Source organism: Thunnus thynnus, chromosome 9, assembly GCF_963924715.1.
Source record: "Thunnus thynnus chromosome 9, fThuThy2.1, whole genome shotgun sequence".
Taxonomy (NCBI): domain Eukaryota; kingdom Metazoa; phylum Chordata; class Actinopteri; order Scombriformes; family Scombridae; genus Thunnus; species Thunnus thynnus.
This window is the reverse complement of record NC_089525.1, coordinates 31,209,246-31,232,921: the sequence shown is the minus strand read 5'-3', so window position 1 is coordinate 31,232,921 and position 23,676 is coordinate 31,209,246. Positions and strand designations below refer to the sequence as shown.

Here is a 23,676-nt window from a genome sequence, read left to right as displayed (position 1 = left end):
ACCTGCTTGTTCATTGGGGAGACTTGTGTCCGGTTCTAAGAAGCAAAAAGATTAATTTATCTAGTTATCCATTGCCTCTTGATGGTCTGAGAGGGTGTCATACTTTAAAGCTATCTGAGAAATATCTATGATTTTTGTTGTATAAGTAAAACTTAACTGCCTTGACGTGATTCTCCGCCTTTATGATGCCTCAGGGGTCGCTCCGAATTAACAATCACCTGAGAAATAGCTTCAGTTATCTTTTTTTACGACGTACTCTAATGACTGTTTTTATCCTTGTTGTTTAACTCTATGGTAAAATAATATATACAGCAGAATAGGAAGAACCCAATGTCTTGTCTTGTCTGCTTCTCGCCGCATGGTGCGAGTAATGTACCCTTTCCGGTCATACTGATGGCGATGGGAGTCGTACACGAGCTGAGATGAAATGCAGCATAAGACGCTTAAATCAGGGAACGAAAATCCTCCTGCGTTCAGATCGTTTTAACCACAGTTCCCTCAGCAAAAAGATGATACTTTGAGGATGTGTCGGTGGAGTTTGGGTACAGAAAGTTTCAGCTGTGGTATGGATCATCCAGGGGTGATCTTCAACCGTTGTTTATTCTGGGATTGTAGATGTTGGTGTCAAGGATTTAAAGTGTCTGTTACTCATTTTGAAGCCTTGGAGCTGCACTATGCAACCGCTGACACTGAGCAGCTTCAGAAAACTAGATTTAGGTGCCAAGTTAAAGGGTTTGTTGCAGTATTTATTCAGGAAAAGGTTTTTTTGTGGTACCTTTGCACTATTTGAATTATTATGGGATTAATCTATCTATCTGCTCAAGTTGAAGGGCTACAAGTGGGAGTCCAACTCCCCCTCAAGAATTTCACAGAGTCTTAATTCAACCAGAAGTGTTGTCACACACTACGAGTCTGGGGGAAATTATCTTTGTGTCAAGGACATGCTGGTGTAATCCCAATCTGTGACTAATCTGATTGCACCGTCATCAACCCAGCAGTGTGTTTGTTCAATGCTAATTTGAAAGCCATTTCACACGGGTCTTAAGCTTTATTGTATCATCTCGGTTGCGAGCGCTGTGCCCAAACAACAGAAATTTGTTGTTTTTTTTTTTGCGAGAGCTTGATCCTATCACACTCCCACTTGTCGTCATTGCAAAGAGGATTAAGCTCAGATTCGTCACGTCGCGGCAGGAATTATTGGCGCTGAGATAATCTCTGATCCACCTAATTTGCCGTCACAGAGAAAAGAATTGGATGAAGTCTGATGTGCCTCAAAAACCTGATGTGTTCTTATTGATCGGTATTGACTCTCCAGTGTGTGAGCTCTGCAGTTTTGGGAGACGCCATCAGAGGTCCATTATCTGATCATTGATGGTTTGGAGATGGTGCGTTTCTTCAGGTTGTCCGCACTGGTTCTCCAGGGACACCTGAGGTTGTTACGCCCTGATAAATCATTGACAGCTACAGATCGTTATCATCAATCGACTCTACTTCGCTCGCTCTCATCAGTCACCTCTGTGACCTCGGGAGCATTTAAACAACAGAGCAGTTAGTACGAAATGTTCAAGCAGACAATTATCTCATCGGGGTAATCACTCATGAAAATGTGCTTGATTTAATCTCAGTGGTCACGATAATATGAGGATCATTTTCGCAGTTAATATAATAATGATCTACATGATTTTGATTAATGTAATTCCGTTGAAAGGTGGATTTCGGAGCTGGTTTATGTTTCGTACATGGATGAGAATTCAAGAGCAGCAGGTGTCATGCTTCCTTTTGACTATTGCATATACAAACTGACACATTTCACAGGCTCCAGCTATTCCTAAACAATAGAAAATAACTTTATTAGTGTTTGAAACATTACATATGTCTCCAGTCCTTCAGATGTGAACTGAACGAGTATAACATGAAAATATAGTTTCATTCCAGAGTTAGACATTTGTTTGAAAACTGTAACGTTTAATATTTTATGAACTGAATGACTGAAAGATATTATTGAAGTGTTTGATTACTGCCGGTGTCTTGTAAAACAGTTTCACCTCAGAGCAGTCGTGTCAGCTTGTAGGTCTGAGGATGTGCAGGAGACCCACAGGAGTCTTCAGAAAAATAACTTTATGTAATTCAGCAGAGATGATCCCATTTAAAGAGTCTTAGGTCCGAGGTGATCGTGCTTTCTGCTCAGCCACAGTGAAGACTGTAGTTTTAAATCAAATCTACTTTAGAAGGAAGAGCTGTTTGTATGTTAAAATTCTCACAATTAATCAATGTTCTTCCAGTGTTGCTGGTAGATAATATTGAGGCAAATAAATCATTTAGCAGTGCTCCAATAGACAAAACGACCTTGGTTGTGTTTACAGTGCAAGTTGCATTTAGCATTTTTTGCTTTTAGCAGTTTCTCCATTTCTCATAGATCTCCTGATTTTATGGGATGCATTGTTTATCCACAACGGTTTCTTAAATAAAGAAATTAATTTGACACATTTAGTGCATTTTTTAACAAAAAATATATGAAGTAAAATAGTTCTAATAATCAATATATGTTGTTTTACATGGCAATACAAGACAGTCCTGTAAAATACAGTTAACTGTGTATAATATAATTGTAAATTCTGGCTACCCATGATGTAACTTGCGTCCCATGTTTTAGTAATATGAATTATATTTCCAACTCACTTCACACAGTGTTGGGAACAGTCTTACTGTCTGTCACAGGATATTTAATAAAAACACCTCAGGGCACATTTTGCTTTCACTCTGAATTTTTAAAGCTCTGATGTGTGTCACATGTGAGGGGGGAAAAAAAAAATCAATATCAGATTTTGACTTTAGGGGAATGACAGCATAAAGTGCAACGTTGGCCTGCAGACATGTGACCTTTTGCCAGCGCAACAAGGACGACCAGAGGGAAGTCTGCTTATGACAGACACCGTGAGTCACTACAAAATATACTGTAGATCCCTGCATTCATAAAAAATACTAAGCTGCTTTTAACCAATACCTGTAATACTACTACAAGCTGCAGTATTTTTGTACTTAAACTGTAATGCATGTTAAAAAAAACTGAGCATTTAGATTTTGACAATTTTGGATTGTTGGGTTATTATCACAGTAGTATTTACTCAAATCAAATTATCTCCAATCAGAGGAAGTGAAAGATGCCAGTGTGAGTAACAGTTGTTTCCTGATACGGCTGCTCAGTACGTCAGTTTGTCATTGTGATGTCAGAGGCAGAAACGACAAGCAGAAAGACAAGATTAAAGACCCAGACAGGAGTAAGAGTCATCCCTCTGCTCGCTCTAACCGCCCTTAAAAAAACCTCCATGTCTCTCCTTAGTCACCATTTTTATTTTATCATCCTGAACTTCTCGTCCCACATGATCGTTCTAGCATCACTGATGGTGTGGTGTGGTGTGACCTCTAACCTTTGACAATGGATTTGATTTGATTTGTCAAATTTCTCCCAAACAGACAACGATGACAATGTTGTTTCTGCTTAAGAAAAATCATCAATAAAATACATTAAAACTTTGAAATGTCCTAAATCCGTAGGTGCTTCTTAGTGGGATGCTGTTATCTAGGTTTAAAAGTGAAAGAAAAAAAAAGTTAAAAGATAAAAGTTTGAGGTGTGACACACGTTGGCTCTGTGCACTGGCATTTAAAAAATCACAGGCTTGTCAAATGGGAGGTCTAACTAAAGGTCAACATTTCAGACTTTGAAAGGCCACAATTGCTACAATAGTTTGATGCATCTTGTCCCCGACTGGCCTAAAGCATGCCTCCATCAACATGTTTATTTCTTCCAGATTGGTTCATTTTCCAGTGGACTCAGACTGAATCATATGGCAGCAGACTGAGTCAAAACCCCCTCATACACTACAAGAATATTTGTCATTATAGTCCCTCAAACTGTGTCTGTCCCCTCTTTTTGACTTACTGTGTGCCAACCTGGATGCAGAACAGGCTTCATCCACTAAAACAGATGTAAACTGATACAAAACAAATGCAGCTTAAATGTTTTTTTAAAATCTTGCAGGGAATTATTAAGTAGAAACAAAGAAAAAACTCTTCCTAAAGACGAGATCTCTGCATGTTTAATGTCTTCACAAGATATAAGTTAGCAAATGTGGCTCCAAAACAATTATATCACCATGTTAGGAGAAAAAAAAAAGTCACTAAACATGCTACAAACACTCATAAGCTAACGTCACTCTAACAATTTTTAAAGTCAGAACCACTGTGACATTTATGATCTGATTTATGATCTAATCATTTGTGATCTGTTCACTTACAGTTTTCAGTCATCAACATCATCAGTCATGATGGTTATAATGTAATCATCGCTTTTATGATTTACAGCCGTTGCAGCATCATCAGCATCACTGTCATCATTCAACATCAGAGACATACAGACAGAGAGAGCGCGGCCTCGTCAGAACAGACGCTGTTCATTCACAGTCTGAAACATCATCGGTGATAGTTTTGCTTATTAGGTTGCTTTTTTATCTTATTGTTTATTAGCTTGTTTTGTTTTTTCAAGGGAAGAAATTGCTGAAGTTATGTGAAAGCCATGTCAGGAAAATGTTTCCCTGTTTGTTTTTTTCCCTTTTAAAGATTCTTTACAAAATTGTCAAAACTCCTTTAAAGACTTACAAATCTATAACCTGCAGCATTGAATCATTGCATGAATAATGTTGTTAATAATACAGACGAAAACTCCAAATTATGTTTTGGGGGTAACAGCTGAAATAAGACAGTTTGTCATGATTTGAAAATTTAACAACTGTTGCTAAGCTAACTGGCTCCTACTGAGCCTAACATACAGCCTCTGACACATCACTTGGTTAACACTTAAACAAACATGATCATTATCATTTGGAGGGACATTTGTGTCCAACTGATGAATGTAAATCCAATATTCATTCTCCTTTTAGCTCTGGTTTTTTCTCCTACAACTCCTGAGAAAAATCTCTTTTAAAATCTCTTTAGCTGCTAAATGCTCCACTATATGTTCACCAGCTAGTTACCAACTCTGTGTGCTGTTTGGTGCTGGGTAGATGTGTTGTGTACAGTGGATTTATCAGAGCTTGTTTGCTGAAAACAGCTGCCGGACGCTGCTGGAAATATTTGCTGAGGAGAGTGAAGTAAAACAGTAAATGTGCCCATGAAACCAAAACAATGTTGAGCAAGTTAAGCAAGGCTAAAAAGCTCCGTATAGCTGCAGAGCTGGTGATCATTCTCTGTTGTCTCTACAAGTTACCCTTTTTACACCACATGTAGTCATTTGATCCATTGTTAATATAAAAATACTGAATGCAGCTTTAACTTAAAATGTTTTTGATGCTTTTTGAGTGACTGCAGCCAAAAAAACAACTGTTTTCCTGAAATCTGCTGGATGTTATTGCAGCGATGAGCTCGTTAGTTAGTTTCCCTCAGCATCATCATTATCATTCATCAGACAAGAGAAGCACAGCGCCGTTATTTATCTAACGTTAACTTACTTTCAGCGGCGTCATCAGTAGCTTCAGTTATGATCATTATAATGTCATTATCAGTGTGATGATTTATGGTCGTTTACAACATCATCAGCGTCGCCGCTGACAACGTTTAACGCCGACAGACAGACGGAGAGACCGCATGGCTGGGTCCGTCATCGTTAGTCGCCTCCGGGTGCGTGCGTGCGTATGCGTGAGTGATGAGGAGGAGGTCATGTGACTCTGCAGGCGAGGCAGCTTTGGCCAGTGAGCTGACATGCAGGGTGACCCCGGCGGGTGGTAGCGGCGCTGGACGGCGACAGCAGCTAAACTTCATCTGCTGCCCTCCTTCACCTCCTCGTCCTCCTCTTCTTCATGCCTCACACACACTTACACAGACACACATGCCTCATCCTCCTCTTCTCAGTGTCTCATCAGTGCCTGGCATGATTTGTTTTTAGATGTTTTTCACTGATGAAGGCCACTTGGTTGGAAGGTCAATGTGTGTTTGTGTGCATACGACTGCACACAATTTCCCTTTTGAGTGTGTACACATGAATGTGTATCTTTTGTGTGTTATCTTGTGTGTATATGTAGGGTTTTGCAGCTGCAGGAGAGCGTTCAGTTTTGTAAACATTTGTGTGTACCTGCTCGTGTGTGTCTTCTTCTTTATGTACATGAACACATCACGAGAGAAGAACTAATAAGAGATTCGTTTTCCGATCACGGCTCCTCCATAATTCCTGTTTTCACTCCGCGGGCTGCGATTCTGATCAGTAGTTTCCTGATAAAGCGACAGCGCCGACTGCATAACGTGTTTATGAATTGCTAATGGCGCTATTTATCATGCCGCGCGTCACGATTTAGCATTATTGAAAGTCACGGTTAGCGGTTTTACATTTAGAAGGTGAAAATTTAAGCACGATCGACCGTATCATCTGTCATTTTAATTTATAAGAGATTAATGCAGCGACTCTTCTCCCCCCCTCTTGTTCATCAGTTTAGTTACAACTAATGGCTGAATGATAATGATATCCCCTCCCAAACTCTCCTTGTTGCTCTTATAGACATTTTAAGAAAATATTTTACTCTTTAGATGCAACTTTCTGAACTTAAAAAAGTCTTAAAACCTTCAGCTTTTAACAGATCCAGGTCATGTCCTTCCACTCTGTAGCCTGGATTCAACTTTCTCAGGAAATAATTTTGTTTTCAATCATTGATACAGCGAGCGCAGCCGAGAGAAGGAAGTCCCGAGTCTCGGGCTCTAACGGCTGAGACAGACCGCTGCTTCACTGGATGTCTAATGTGCTGCAAAGTGAAAATGTTCCAGCACCAAAATGAATTATTCCTCATAAACACAATCCATAACTTCTCCTCTTCTCGCCGGGAAAGTTTGGCTCAAGCAGAACCAGAATAAAAACTTGCACGTCAGGAAAAAAAAAAATCCTATTAGGCTTTGAATATATTTCTCACACATATTTATACATTTTCATGAGTCATGTTTTGGTTCAAATGTTCTAAGAGGATCAGCAAAGTGAATGACAAGGACTTCTCTGCCAACTGAATAAGTAACATGTTTTCAGTTCTCTAGCTGTAACTGTCATATTAATAACCTTTTTGACATCTACCTATTGAGTTGAACTCCTCAGCTTCATACTGAAGATTTTTGTGGCTGCATGATCACATAAAACTGTATAAATGATTCACAAGACATCTAGAATGTTCCATATTTTCCAAAAAATGCATATATGATATACAGTAGTTGGAAAATTTGACAGTTCAACTTCAAAATTTAAGACCAAGTGGGTCCAGCAGAGTTTAAGAGGTTGATATTAGTGGGAAAAAGGGAAAATTCTGCAGAAACTGGTGTAGAAATGATGCTACACATTTAAGAAGAAGCCCAAGAAATGTATTTTTATCAAAGTTGGACTGGTTTCCTTTTTTTAAAAAAAATCAAAATCAGTTCACAATAATGGAAACACAAGTTTCTACATCATGTAAAATTTAAAAGTATTCTAACAAGAGAAACTTTGTAGCTGCAGTTGCTACATTTGAAGGCAGATAACAAGGGGAAGCAACCAAAGTGCTTTTTTTTTTTTAACAGCTATACAGCTCGTTCTTGTTGTTTAACAAAGCTCATTGTGAAGCTGTAGTCAAATGAAATGGGTCAGTACAGCAGCTTATTTATAGCCCAGATCACACTGCTGTCCATGCTCTTTCTCCAGGCGCAGCGAGAGATGATGCAATCAAATACAAACCGCACTACTACAAGTGGCGGCTAATGCAGTTCCACTGTAAGGCCACGGGTCAGTTCAGTCCTCGCTCAGCGAGAGGAAGTCACTGTCAATTTACTTTCAATCCAACCGAAGCAGTGAAGCATTTTATTTCAAATCCCGAGTGTCCTCTCTTTAAAATGTTTATACAGTCTGTAACACAACAACTAAAAGCAATATCAGCATCTCCTGGATGAACGAATGAATGATGAACAAAAAGCTACTAAACTCCTAAAAACTACAAAACCTTTGTGTTTCATGCTTAGATCACTTAATGACATAAACTGAATGCTAAAAACAAAGTTAAATGACATGTTTATGTTTTTATAAAATAAAAATCCAATGTGAAGGTGAAGTAAGCGTGATAGAGAGACTGACGGTGCTTCTGTCTTTGTGAGGAACCTATTTACATACGTTTTAGACCTTGAGAGTGAAGACATTTTTAGAAAGAGGACATGTATAAAAAGAGGAGGTTTTTGGACAATGAGGACATTTTTTGAAGGTGAGGAGTGAAGTAAGAACTTTTTTTTGGAAAGTCAGGGTAGTTTAGAAACTGATGATATCTTGAAAAGTCAAGATGTTTTTGCAAATTTTGGTTTTTGGAAAATCAGGAAATTTTTGTAAATTCTGTACGTTTTTGAAAATGAAGACATTTTGAAAGATGAGATTGTTTTTGGAACATTTTGACATTTTGTAAAGTGAGGATATTTCTGTCAGGACACTTAGAAAGTAAGGACATTTTGCTCTCCCTTCAAAGGATTATTAAGGGTTAAGGATTGTTTTTAGGCTTATGGTTAGAATCAGACTTAGGAAATGTTGTAAATGAGGGTCTTCTTAGTAGTATACAAACATATCTACATGTATGTATCACTGTAAGTGAGCACAGTAGTGACTTACATTTCTTGGTAATCCAATAACCAAGAATCACTGTTTTATTCATTAAATCCCAGGAGCACCAGTCAAATGAACCCAGTTGTATATGGAGCTGACATTGACATTTACTGTATACAAGTCAGATACGCTGTTACAGCTGCGGTATATATAGGTTGATGTGCTGGTTCTCGTGGTGTCCAGGGAGCCAATTAGCGAGCTTTCAGCTTCCTTTAATTTGTTCTTATGTTTTCTTATTTCTTTTCCTCTTTTTTTTTGTTTGGCAATAAACTTCATATAGCTGTCCACTTACTTTGGCTCAATCCATCAGCTGTGTGTGTGTGTGTGTGTGTGTGTGTGTGTGTGTCTGAGAGAGAGCGTTATTGACTGTCAGCACTGAAGTCATTGCATGTCTATGGGCAAAAGGCCGAACCGGGGATTTGACATTATGCAGAGAGCATCTAATGAGCGTGATGGGCTTAATAAGGTAAAGAAGTCAACTGTGCAAATACCACGGTCTTATTGTAAAATCAATGGCACTCAGCAGGACACGGGCCTGGTTAAATGAATTAGAGCATTAGTTTGAATAACTACTTTAATAAAAAGAAGTGTGAGTAATAACCACTAATGCATTCAACTATAGCCAGCACTGACTGTAAAAGTTCACTTTTAATTATTTGGTTTTTAATTAAATTAGATAAAACTAAATGAAGTTGAATGAAATTAAATGAATTTTATTTAATTACACGTGATGGACTGATGTCCAAAAATGGTTTCCTGCATTTTTGCCCAGTGCATGCTGGGATAACATCCTGGAATAAAGACATAAAACAATGAATGAATGCATGAATTAATGATATTTGAGGATTGATACCCCTATAAAATACTAATCTTTCAGTTTTCATATCTCACTTTAAAATGATTGAATAATTCCACTGATAAGCAGTTCATTCATTCATTCATTCATCTTATCTTATATACAATTTAATTATGAAAAATACATTAATTCAGAATTGTAAAATATCTTTATTTTATACCACTAACACCCCACCAATGAATTAAAACTGTTACATCTCTTCCACTACTAGCCGCTGCATTTTTAATGATATTCCTGTGTTATGTCCGAGTTTATTATTTAATATTAATTGATATTAACTGCTGTCACAATACATTCACTGTTGCACCGTATTGTTAGTCCTGAGCTCTTTCTCCTCCATTGGTTAAGTTCTTATCCCAAACACCTGTTTCTCACCTTCATGAGCTGTTAATCCGTCTTGAGAGTGAGATTAACAGTGTCCCCAATGCCTTAACATCCATTAAAGAAACTGCTGATGATATTCAGCAAAAACAACCATATTCAAAAGTGACCTAAAGGCTTTCTAACTCTCTCTTTGAATTTTGGCAGTTTGACTTAGTTTGCAACATCTCATATCTAAATTGGTTAGCTGATTTGTGCAGCCATCAATAGTTGCGCTTTTTCAGGTTTAGACAACTAAGGCTACGTTCACATTACATGCTGAAGTGGCTCAAATCTGCATTTGTTTTTTTTCACAGAAGTGTTAACAAACCAAAGTTTTTCATATCAGATATGAGATTGTTCTCATTTTCATCCTCATCATCTGTACTGTCTGCAGAGCTCCACAACTAATAATCAACGATATAATTCTGGACATGTATGATAGTACGCATGTGGCTCACATTTCAACAGTGCTCACACTGGAGTCGGATACATGTGTACATGCACAAACATCAATGTGAACCAGCAACAGAAAAACATCTGATCTGACTACAAAGTCAGATTGAGCATTAAGGCTGGAAATGTGAACGTAGCCTTAAACTCCTTGGTTAAGACCAGAGGAAGATTACATTTATAAGGTGAAAGAATACAAATCTGCTCTCCAGTATCCATCCATCCATCTCCACCTTGTTCCTGTAACTTTTTGCTGCATTATAAGAACGTCACTCTACTTCTGCTTCTGCAGTATAAAGGTCTCACAAAATGAGTTGATGTAGTTGTGATGTATTTCATTTTAAAACAGGATGTTGAGGGAGGCCTGTGAGTGGTTAATCTTATATGTAAACCAACAGTCTATCGGTTATGGAGAGAGAGAGGCAGTTTGATAGGATGGGTGCTGCAGGAAGGAAACTTTTGGCTGAACTCTTTGTACAGTATATGAAGATGTGCTGGTGGGTTCAAGTGCTCAATTAATGGAGTCTCTAATATAATAAGTTGTTTTAAGCTGTTTGAAAAGCTAACCGATGCTGCTGTTTTCTAGAGAGGGTGGTCTCTTCTCCTGTAAAGTGCTTCTCTCTTTTATATCATCAGTCTATTGGCAGGCTACTGTGACCTTTAACCCTTGGCCCTTTTGTACTCTTGGGTGCTTGTAACACTGCCAGGCTACTGCTGTAGATGATAAATTGGTTTGGATGTGAAACTCAGCAACTCATGCAAAGAATGCTGATGTATTATGACTACAATCCAATCTTGCATTTATTTTTCTGCCTGTCAAATGTTCTCTTTCTCATTACAATCCGATCACAACATCGCTTAGGCTACATCGCTCTCTCGCCCTTTTGCATCTTCTTTCTCTAACCTTCCTCTACCTCTCTGTCTTGCAGCTTGGCAGCATCGAAAGAAGCTGCGGCGAGGAAAGCCACCTCCCCGATGCCGCCCTCCGAGTTCCTGGACAAACTCATGGGCAAAGTTTCAGGTTACGACGCCAGAATCCGACCGAATTTTAAAGGTAGGAGCTGCCACCAAGACTCAGTCGGATAAGACAGGAATGTAGCCAAACGTTATCCTGAAAAGACCTGGTAATGTGTTGTCTCCGTATTTCATTACCTTTTCTATAAATGCCTTTTTGAAGGGTTTAGCCAAGATTGTCACCAAGAAAGGTTTGTATTCATTTGTTTTACTAAGACAAAAAAAAAAGAAGAGGACGAAACAATATAGAAGTTATTTAAATTCTGTTGCTGTATGTTTAACCCTCTCATGGTTTTGGTTGTTCACAATCTGTCAATCTCTTTCATTTGCCCTTTGCAGTGTGGAACAAAGGTAAATCTGCCAATTGCTCAACATGCTAAAGACAGAATAAGGCTATTTCAGGTGTTAGACCTCCCAAACCCCCTTTTTTCTCCCTGCCCCTGCACTCATAGCTCCAATCAGACTGTAAAACATTCCCATTAAGAGATTTTTTTGGGATCTATAATCATCATGGTGCTAGTTGGCTACATTCCTTGGTATCCACATAGTATCCTGAGTGCTTGTTTTGGTGGTCAAGGTAATGTGCCTCTAAAGTGTGCTGCTAAATATGATTTCATGATGATGATGATGATGGTGATGATGATTTTATGAAATTTAGTAACCTCTCCCTGAATGGAAGCCCCCATAAAGACACATGTCAGAGGTTTCTATATTAAACTTCCTCACATTAGGAACACAGTCTGGATATTAATACGTTTGTATGACATTAGAGAACTGGGGCAACCCTCTATATTCATTACAGTATATGAATTATGTAACCAGTTAAAAAAAAAAAAAAATCATTCAGCATCTTAACCAAAATGATTCCCAAGTAATTGGAACAGGCACCGAAACAAAACTGGAAATGGCCTGAGTTTCACCTTATATATTTCAACTGATATTACTAATTAAGAACGCTAAACGTTACGTTTGAGCCTTGTTGCATGTTAAACACTGCCATAACTGAGGTTTCCAGAATGGATGTGAGTAATTTCTATTGCCGTATATTTAGTTTGTGTATTCTGAGTGTACAAAATATTAGTACCCTTGTGACATTTCACCTTACATCTCCCCTCTAATCCAGAGTATATGCTCAAATCTTAAAGTATCAAAATCTTTATATCATATACCTGCATTTTTTATACATGATAACTTGGTGGTGCAGGTATACTGTCAAGGCAATATGACCCTTGACACCGTGCAATCTGGAGATTAAAGTTTATTCTACTGTTGTAGTTATTTTAAGTTGCTCTGGATATGAAAATTGGTTCAATCAGTAGAAAAGAGTGTGTTTCTCCTACAAGTTTTATCAAAATCAGAGCAGTGGTATCTGCATGATAAGATTTACGTAAAAAAATGTCAATCTTTACTTGTAGCAGTACTAGGTAGAAATGTAGCAGAGATTCACGCTGGATGGATATGACATTGTAAGAAGTACTTTCATTATAATTCTTCAATTATGCCAATCAACAAAAAGAGTTTCTAAGAGTTTTGGCTAATTTGATTTAGTGTTATTGAATCTTCATACATTTTTCTGATGTTTATTTATTCAAACGTAATACTTTCATACACTGCTGGTTTGCTTTTGGCAAAACCCAGTAGCCAACAGTGAGGGTTAGAAGTCCTGTGAATCTCCACCAATGGCATTGATAAAACTTGGAGGGACGATGTACTTTGCTACTGACTGGCCCAAACGCTGCCTGCATCTTGCATGGGATGTGATGCTTTCTGCATACTTGTCTGCATCTATCCCTTCATCTCTAAAGCAGATTTAACAGGTGAAATTAAAAAGGTGTCCTAATATTTTGTACACTGAACACACAGGTAAACAGACTGCTAGAATGTGCAGCAGTGAACCACAGCTTATGTTTATGAATGCTGCCATGGAGCTTTTTTTTTTTCCCTTTTTTTTTTTTTTTTTTTTCTGCTGAGCCCATAATGGTATAACCCATTATATGGTGATCTCTGTAAGTGAGATTTCTCAGCTCATGCAAAATAGAATTGGGAGGGGTGGTTGGGTTTTACCATGACTAAGTGTGTATTATTAAACCTGCCGCGGCTGCAAAACAGCTGAAACCGTTCGTCCTTCCTGACCTGCCGAGAATATGTTCTGGTGTTTTTGTGAGGCATCGTCGTCGTCATGAGTCGGTTTTGGAGACCATTTCTGTTTTTTTAATTTGATTTTTCTGCAGCTCTGGTTGGCAACAATCTGGTGTGATTAACTGAGGCTAGCGCTGCATTGACCTTTACAAATCCGGATTTAAACAGGCCGACGTGACAGTTATTTGAATTTATAGCTTTTATGTTTTATTCGTTCTTTTAATGTGATGTAATAAAAATAAGTTAAATGCAGATGAAAGTATTCTCTGGCAGTGTGTTAGACATGCAGAGAATAATAGTCTTACAGCTTTCAAAATTTCCACCCCATCACAGAATCACAGAAAAATTTAGGAAAATAAACTTCTTCAATAGGTATGATATTTTATTTAACTTTTGTTTTCTTTGGCTAAATGAGAACTGAGGGAGGATCTATGATGAAAATACATATTCAGCAAGATGAGCACATCTTTTATGTAATCTGCTAAGATAATTGTGTCAGGGCTCCATTGTTAGCAGACAGGACCCGATGTGAATTTCCAGACTCTGTCATGGCTGTCAGGTCGACAGAGTGGCATAGCGTGAGCTCTCCAACTTGCTCATTCAAGCAGTTTTTTTTCTTTTTTGTGTGTGTGTGTGTCTCCTAACAGCTAACTATGCCACTGCATTAATCACGTTCATGAAATAAACAGCTTGACAGCTCTGCTCCTTAAAAAACTATGAGGGGGGAGGGAGGAACAAAAAAGTGCACTTGCACAGCGTGAGAGGGAGTCAGTCCGAGGGGATGGCAAAATGGAGGACTGTTCGAGTGCAACAGTTCTGAAATGATCATATGTCACAGAAAATAATAACAACAACACAGAGCCCTACTGGATTTAGGTACAGCATAGAAAACATTTAGGATTGGATTTAGTGATTAAATGTGCGCAATGATCTTTAAAATAATTTAAACAATTTATTAATGTTGTGTAAATAACACAGTGAATATATATTTTAAGTATTTAAATGAATCTTCATTTTACAACCCTCATAAAAAACCTTTAATTTGAGAACCTGGTTTAGTGTAAGAATAATTATAATAAAAATTGTCAACAACAATGATAATGATACATGTTGTATTGGGCAAGTGAAAATGGAATACCAATGTTCTAGAATGCTAAAATATATCAAAATGTGTCAGCGCTGCGGGATTCTAGAACTGGGCCTGCTTCCGGAATGTTGGAATGAGTGTTGCAGCATTCACAGAAGTTCATTCAGACAATATGATGTCGCAGTATTTGCTCGGAATCATTGTTCACTATTGTCAATTCAGAAGAGATTGACACATCAAAAAAAAATGGTGATGTTTACACAGTTCAGCTGGTGATCTAATCCGCTAGCGAGCAAGCTAACCCTGGATTGAGCTACTGAGCTCACTAGCTTGCCAGCTAACCAGCTAATGAGCTAACAAACGAAACTGCAAATGTAATCTTGTTTAATTTAAGTTCTATTAGCAGAACCAGAGTGTTCAAAGTCCAAAATAAACTTGTTGATTATGACCTGACTGTGATCTGCTTTTTAGCAACAAAGTTGTGTTGTCGGCTAGCCTGTCAAAGTTAAGGGATGTCATGGACATCACTAACCTGGTGAAAAGGAGATAGTCCCACACTGAGAAGCTGAAACAGCTCACTAGCAAGGTTGCTAGGTAGATTGCTAGGTAGTAATCTCATTTGCTTAATTTGGTAGACACTTTGCTAGCAAGGTAATCAAGTTTCTGAAATGAAAAGAGAGGAAAATAATGTGTCTGCACCAAGCAGGTAGCTCAAGGTCTGAAAAGTGAAGCTAACATGGAAGTGCCTTAAAGCTGCAATCTTTCTAATGACCAGCAGGGGGCGACTCAACTGGCTCCAAAAGAAGTCCAATTGTATAGAAGTCTATGGGAAAATGACCCTATTTCTCACTTGATTTATTACCACAGTAAACACTTTTCTGACGAGTTTATGGTCTCAATTGCTAGTTTCAAGTCTTCTTTAATACAACATGATGTTTATTTTGTAAATTATGGTCCCATTTAGAGTAAGATAGATGATAAAGTAGTGCATGCTCTAGGGCGTGACTACCTTGTGATTGACCAGTCGCTACCACAGCGACAATGTTGATTATGCAGCGTAAACATGGCGTAACCCCAAATCCACAAATTATAGGCGTAGCTGCAGCTATTTGACAGTGTGTTTTCAGTTCATGAAAGTTAATTATAACATTTTGGTCGCCTAAAAAAAGTCTTGTTCAGCGTTTGGTTGTACTAAAAGACCCTTTAAGGAGTCGGCTGTTTTTCCGGTAAGTACACTTTGTTTTAATGGTTTTAAGCCTGTTTTCCGCTAGCAAAAATTAGCATTAGCATTATCACAGTTAACCATAGACTGTAAATGCACTGTGCTAACAAAGCTAGCAGCTAGCGCTAGGGCCAGCTCCATCCTCTCATCCAAACTTGGTCACTTCTGGTTCCAAAAATCAAGGATGGTGATGGTCAAATCACCAAACTTCAGGCTTCGAAACAGCTGTCCACAAACCAATGGATGACGTCACAGTAACTACGTCCATTTTTTTTTTTTTTTTTTGTACAATCTATGGTCTGCACACTGCACTGTGAGATTCTGTACAAAACAAGTGACATCAAACTGTGTTTATGAACTTCTGCTATTAACTACTGTCTGTAAGGATAATAATACATCATGCAACCTAGAATGGGAGGATCAAGAGAAATGCTATGTTGGCTATGTTCCGGAACATGGAATGAGGAAAAACTTAATTCTAGAACTCCCTCTGGAATGTTGGAATGTTTAGACCTGTAGACGTTTAAAGCCACTGGAAACCGAAAATCCACAATAGCTTTCTAACTATGTAATTTAGGGTCTTATTTACATAATAGTAAGCATCTAAAAAGTTCAAAATATTGTCATTTAAGTTTTTGTAAATTTTCCTGATATTGGGTTTGAATTGGGTATGGTTATGCTGGGACATTTATTACAAAAATTAAGTAATTAGCGTTGCGAAACAATCATTTCACGTTCCTCCCCCCTGCCTTTGTAATCTCAGAAATGTGTTGTGAAACACAGAGAACTAGGCATTGCTGATCAAATATGAAACTTTAGTGTACTGTTTAGCTGTAATATGAAAACGTTTGTGACCCGGCTGCCATGTTGAAAACAGACAAGCCAAAACCAAGCACCGCCTGAATCACAGTACCTGCCAGTAGCCAGGGAGATGTCAATCAAAATGAGGGATATGTCAATCAAAACATGATCTACCATGCCTACACACTCTTGAGAAATGGTCTAAACTGCAAAATGAGCTGTTTTTTGAACTAAGTTTTCTAATAGTTATGATCGTTTATTTTCTTTCTTCACTCAGATTTTTGTGGATATTTAATGAGACACTCAACTTTGATATCATATATGCATTTTTACTATTTCAAGCCAAATTTCCAGTCTTTAAGGGTACTGAAATGTGGCAAGAATGCGGAATGTTATACAAAATGTTAACAGCATAATAGTGCAGCTAGTTTTTTTGCTAAACGCAAGATGATTGTGCTCCTCTCTTCCGACTACACGGTTTACATAAACACACACCTCATCAAATTAGCACCAGCCCTGCTAATTTTGCGGTGTAGCAACAGTAGATGGGAGGGGCGGGGAGGGAAATAGGGGAGATTTGCCTGAAGCTACGAATGTGCCAGCATGAGAGGAAATTACACTGATCATGACCGGGGTCCACTGTGTGGGCAAAAAGCTTCCGATTGATTTAGCAGGTTCCTGCATTGGAGAGAGAGGACAGCAAACACTCCTGACACATTCGGGACAAGCCATTTATAATCCATGAGTTCATCTGTTTTTTTTCATTGTCTCTTTCTGCTTTCTCAGTCTTTTATCGGTATTTTTCCATATCCTTTCTTTCCCCTTTCTTAAATCCTTTGCCTCATCCTTCTTTCAATCATTCATTCATTTTTTGTTACCTTTCCTTCTCTGATGATTTATGATGGGTTTTCCGTCTTTGTTCCTATTTTTTTTATTTTTCCTTCCCTCACACCTCTGTTCTTTCCATCTATCTTTCTTCCTTTCTTCTTTTTATGTTTTGTAATCAATCATTCCATTTCTTTACTTTTACTTTTCCCACAATCTTACTTTCATCATTTATCATCATTCTTCCTCTATTGTAATCTGTCATTTTTCATTTGTTCTTTCATTTCTCCCTCCCTTGTTTGTTAATGAATTTATTCAAACATTTCTTTTTAATTCATTTTCAGTTTTGCCTTAAAACTAATCAATCGTAATCCATTCTATCACTTGTTCCTGTATACTTTCTTTGTTTTTCCTTTCCCACACGTCCTTTCCTCTTTCCATCTGTCCTTCATCCATTCCTACATATTTTTTTACTGTCCAGACATCCATTTTCCTCTGGCATGAATGAAATACAAGGTCATTAGTATCGTGATCGCCCCATGCATCTCCCCCCCTTTCCTCCCTCCTCCCCTCCTCTCTCCTCCACTCGTCAGGCCTCCTCTGTATTCAAGCCCTGTTTACCGATCCCACTGATTCGTGAAACAAATTGGACTCCTTTGACTCGTTTGACCAGGTGGGCATCTGGCAGCAGCCGAGCTCACAGAGCAGGAAGAGCCTGCACACTTCCTCAGTAGTGAGGACAGGGAGGTGTAGTAGAATGGCAACAATCGGCCTTTCTGATCTACTAACCCCTGTAATGAATGGCCACATGGTGCTGCACAGATAAATGCGTATGAGTGTGAGAGAGAGAACCAGTGAGGGAAAGGTGTGTGTCTGTTTGCACTTAAGAGTGTTTGTGTGATCCCTCCTGTGTCTGAGTGTGTGTGCGCACTTGATGAATGAAGGAGACTACAGCTGCGACTCCCCTCTCCTTCTCCGCCATAACCTTGTCCTTCCTCATCACTCAAGCCGAGCGGCGACGAGGACAACGACCGTGAGCGAGCTTCTGGTTTTAAGCTCGACCAGAGCAGGCTGCTAGCAAGCCAGCTATCTACCGCTGCCACTACTTAACCCTCCTCCTGCCTTCCAACATCCTGCAAGACAGGAATCAGTGCTTGAAAAGACCCTGAATGCGTCGCCAACCTCACGCTCAGTGTGCATCAGGGCCGTTCAGCAGGTTTTCATCTTCAGCTCTCTTAAATGGCCTCACTAGCTTTCTTAGCTCGGGTTTGCCCCTTCGGATACAATCCTTTTATTTCACGCCGCTCCCACGGTTGGTTTTGCAAAGCTCCCTCCTCCTCTCTGCTCGTAAATCCCAGTGATGATCAGTGTAAAAAAAATCCTCTGTCGAGAATCCACCACTGTGCTTCTGAGCTGAATGATGTGGTGGCCTCTTTCTCGTCTGAATAAGTGGACTTGAGTAAATATACATAGTACGGCAGTATATTTACATGTTTGGCTTCCTCCTCTCTCCTCCTCCTCTCTTTCCTCTTTCTCTTTTCACAGGTGGAGTGCTTGTTACTACACAATGCTACACTACTCTATACTACATTTGTGTTGTACCACAACCCCCCCCCACCCCCACCCCCCTTGTTCCTCCCTGCACCTTCTTTTCTCCTTGCCAGGGTTGAACGTGCCGAGGTGGGACTGTAGTTATTAGCTGTCAGAGCTTGACGTTCATTTGGTGTTATCAGCACTTGTTTAATGGCTACTTAATGGGATTAATGGGCATAAGGTAATGAGCGTGGGATGGAGGAATGGTTGCAGTGGAAAAAAAAAACGAAAGGGTGAGGGGAGGGGGAGAGAGTGAAAGAGAAAGAGGGGGAGGTAAGGGAAGGTAGCATTGCAAATGGCTATCCGACTTGGAGGGATTTGCTTACGACAGGAGATTGGAAAGAACCGCAGATGGCAAAAGTGCAATCCAGGGTCTCACACTGCAAACACAGAATATGTTTTCCACTAGCTTAGCACCAGAATTTTGATGCCAACACAGTTCCCAGTGGGCTTCAGTATTGCTCGGTTATATATAACACTTGCAGCAGACATGAATAAGCAACTCTAGAGATACAAACTGTAATATCTACTCCCTACTCCCTTCTTATTTCTATTTTTCCTAGAGCTTACTTTCTACAAGGCTGCAAACATAGAAATCTGCTGGAGTGAGGGGACATCCTTGCACAGAGGAAGGTCTCGTGTCTCTTTTAGTATTCTAGGTAATGGCCCTCTCCTTTCCAAGCCAGGAAATTTGGATGGGGACTATATTGCACGGAGCGAGGAATTTTAATGTCGTCGCAGAGGTGACTCTCCCCTGAGTTATGACAAAAATATTGATCACGCCTCAACGTCTAGCGGGAGGAGGCGGAACGGCAAGGGCAGCGAAGAGAGGAATATTGAGTAGGGTAATGGTAAAAGGCAGCCAAACGTACGAGGGCACTCAAGACAGACTGAAAGAGAGACTGATAGGAGGGTGAGGGAGAGGAGCGGACAAATACAGAGAAGGACGGATGTTTGCACTGACTGTGCAGCCAAAAGTAGAAGTCTGTACACTATAAATGATCACGCTGGTAATTAAATCACAGTCAAATGAGCTGTGTTGTCAAGATGAATGAACTCCATGTCTCTTTAGCCACACAGTTTGCTATAAATACCTCACATCATTATTGTTTCTTCTTGATCTAAAGATAGTACAAAACGTGGAATCTCTTTAGCTCAAGGCAACGTAAAGCTAATGTGGGATGTGTAAGAACAGTTGACGGCTACATTATTGTGTCTTGCTCCCTGTGCAACTCACTGGTCCATGGCTAATAAGTTTGTAAGGAGGGGAATACTGCTTTATAAAAGGCCAATCAGTCCTCCAGTGGAATCCCATCACACCTCTAATTACCAGCTTGAGGGGAAAAAAAAAAGGTATAAGCCCTCCGTATCAGTCTGAAAGGCCTGATGGAGAGGTTGACACATAATTGTTTACTTCCGCGACATGATCACAAAGACGACGAGCTGTTGCTTTCAGACTCTACACGGTAGACATGTCTAATCTCCGGCTGATGCGTGCAGCCTGGGAGTACACCGAGGGGAGAAAAAACATTTAGGGAAAATCCCTGTACTCATTTCACACAAGAAAAACAGAAAAATAACATTGTTTTCCAACACAAAGGCAGGGCTCTTTTTTTTTTGTTTTTACACCTCCCCTGCAAAGCCAGGAGAATTGATTCTGCACAGTGCTAGTAATTAGCTCGCGTTATGAGATCTCTGCTGCCAGCAAAGCAAAGCCCCAAAAACCAAAGCTGCTGTGGTTTTAATGCCAGGATCAGGTGCTCAGATGTTCGACAGACTGCCTGGCCGCGGGGCTAAGCTCGGGCTTAGCCCTGACACAGAGAGATTGCCGTGCTCAGAGGAGGGAGGAAAAATTGCCTTTCATGGATTCAGGCAGATTATAGAGTTTAAGTCACCTGTCTACAACAGTTCATGGTCGCGACGAATACTTTCCATCTATCTTAGGAGCCATTTCCCTTTTTTTTTCTGGCTGACAATGACAGATTACAATATTGCTCCCAGACTTCTACTCGGTGTAGTCGCCATCCTTCACAATGGCAGTTGTCAAGTACAGCAAAGCAGGCCGGGCCCGGTTTACCCAGTTCAATGCGGTTCAGGGGGGAAAGAGGACATCAATCAACAAATCTGAGCTACAAAAGAAAAAAACCTCCTCTGTGTGTAGTGGGAGGACATTTTTGGCCTGTGTTCACAGAGTAAATGAAAGAGAATGAAGCTGTGTGGTGACATTTCTAACTCTGTTAAGGATTAATTACAAAGAAACTACATTTAGCTGTCAAACACATAGATGGGATCGATTATTTGCTCGGAAACTATTTAACGTGCGAAGATCAGAATGAGCTGGTTGACCTTTACATAAGGATATTTCTGGAGATGGATTCAAGAAAGTATATTTCATACACAGTGTATGAGACATTGCTACGTGAGTGCATTTTACACATAATAAAGGATGAAAGATGGAGTGTTGTGGGGTTGGAAGAGTGTCTGCTGATTGAAGGACAGGAAAACTTTTGTCCATGCTTTTCTTGAACTTCTTAGACGAATCTGATAAGCCACTGATCACAGCGGCACATCAGACACAGTCCTTTGTAGAACAGACAGTAACTTTCCTGGAGTGAACAGGTGAAAAGGCCTTGTCACTGTGAAACAATGAATTGTTCAGCCTCAGCTTCCAAATTCTTGACATTAGCAAGTCTGCAGTTTTCCATTATAAATCAGCCTCTCTGCAGACTAAAAGGTCCCTTTCTGTGGTATGACTGAAATTATGGGGCCCATTTGGAAGAGGTTGAAGATTTACATTTTTTGGGGGGGGGGGCGGGGGGTACAATCTTTTGTCATTCAAATGACGTACGGCTCCATTTCAGCCAAATGACTTAAAATTAATGGCGCCCATTTGAAGGAAGAAGTAGAATTTCATTTCAGATTTGGAGATCATTTATCCATTCCTGTGGGGTTACAGCTCCATTTCTGTAGCTGTAGTCAAACCATTATAAGGGACAAAGAATCCATTTTGAGAACTTTGTTACTAGAGTGGTTCATTTCATTTAGAAGTTGGTCAAGTCATTCTGGAATATGCAACTAACCACCAACCTGTTGCCCAACAGAAAATAAAGAAAAAGTGTCATTTCCATGAAGGCCGAGTGAGGCACAAATCAAAAATGAAGCCAGTTTGACATGTAGTCTTTGCATTCTCCCCGCCCTCCTCCTCCTCCTCCTCTTCCTTCTCTCTGGCCTCTTGCATCTCCTGTAGTGCATTTTGCTAGTCTTACTTCAGCTCCTCTTGACAGAACTGCATTGCAACCCTCCTCTTCCTCCTCCTCCTCCTCCTCTTCATCTCAGTGCATCGCCTCTCCTCTCCTGCCCGCTGCAGTATGGCAGTAGATTGTACCTCTACAGACTCGTGCATCCCTCCTTCCTGCTATTGCCTTCACAGTATGTTGCCCCCCTCCCTCTCCCCCCTGCCCCTCCTAAGTCTCCCCCACTGCCACACACTCACCCCCGCTGAGTGTTGGCAGCAGTGCGACAGCTTAGATAATCGAGCCTTGCTGTCTTGTTCGCTCCTTGATAGACAAAGCGGTTGTTTTCCTTAATGAGGACAAACAACGTATAGTTGGTTACGTGTTGTTAGAATATGCTGTGTTTAATTCTGATCTTTTTTTTATTAGACCCCAAAGGCTCCAAAAATGAAGCTACTCACAAGAAAGGTACTTTCCTTTTCTTTTTTCCCTTTTTCTTTTTTTCTTCTTCTTTTCTTCCCTGACCATGATTTTGTGTTTGTCACTCATGCAATGATGAGGCATTTTCCAAACGTTGACAACACTAGGAATGTTAGGGAAATGCCTTTTTGGTTTAAATATATAGACATTGCCATGTGTTGTTTTTAGGCTATGTGAATAAAAATGGTGCCAATTTTATTGCCTAGAAATCACTGTAGAACATCTGGTGACGGGAGCAATTAAGCAAAAAAGTATTTGTCAGACATCAGCAATAATTCAAGCTTTACTTAATTCATTGTGTTGACACAGACATTTTTCTCCCTTAACGCCACGCATAATTGTTTCATTAGTGGCAAAAAATGTTGGAAAAAAATTGCCCAGTATGACAACAGTTAATTCCTCCAAAACAGCAGATATTAAGCCTTTTATCCCAGGCTCAGGTAAGCCTGTTTCCTGACAGTTCTCTCTGGCCAAACAGGGCCTTTTCTGAGAATGTAATGTTTTTTGTCTCCCTTATGAAGGTAAATTCAGACTTACAGCTCTTTTTATATCCTGGCTTGTCTGTAACGTACCACTGTCAAATCATTGTGCTGGTCAGAAAGTTTTTAAACTGCTGCAATACTTTGTTTTATAACAAGGCTTTCAACACTTAATCATGGCTGATGTGCAAAGTCAAATGTACTTTAGATACAGTATATGGCACTTGACATCTATTGTGTTAAATAAAGAGGCTGTGATACTTAAGTATATTATGTAGAATAGAATAAAATCTCAACCACCTTCATTTAACCAGGAGAGTCCCACTGAAATTGAGAATAGTTACAGACATAACACACAAAAGGAGACAAATTTAAAAAGCAAATAAAGAACAAGCATAGGGAAACTCACATTTCAATAGATACATTACCAGGAATCAGTTGCATAACCAGGGAAATTAAAAACATTTACATCCTAGGGAATCTACCTCTAATT

General features: G+C 39.6%; 1 protein-coding gene across 1 annotated transcript in view; it reads left to right on the top strand.

Moving 5' to 3' along the window:
* The first annotated feature begins 11,246 nt into the window (after positions 1 to 11,246).
* The window catches only part of glra1 (glycine receptor, alpha 1), a 100,397-nt gene continuing 87,967 nt past the window's right edge, over positions 11,247 to 23,676 (top strand). The window contains exon 1 of the mRNA XM_067600044.1: positions 11,247 to 11,364. Within this exon, the coding sequence (XP_067456145.1) occupies positions 11,286 to 11,364 (79 nt within the window). The 5' untranslated portion in view covers positions 11,247 to 11,285. The remainder of the gene's footprint in view (positions 11,365 to 23,676) is intronic.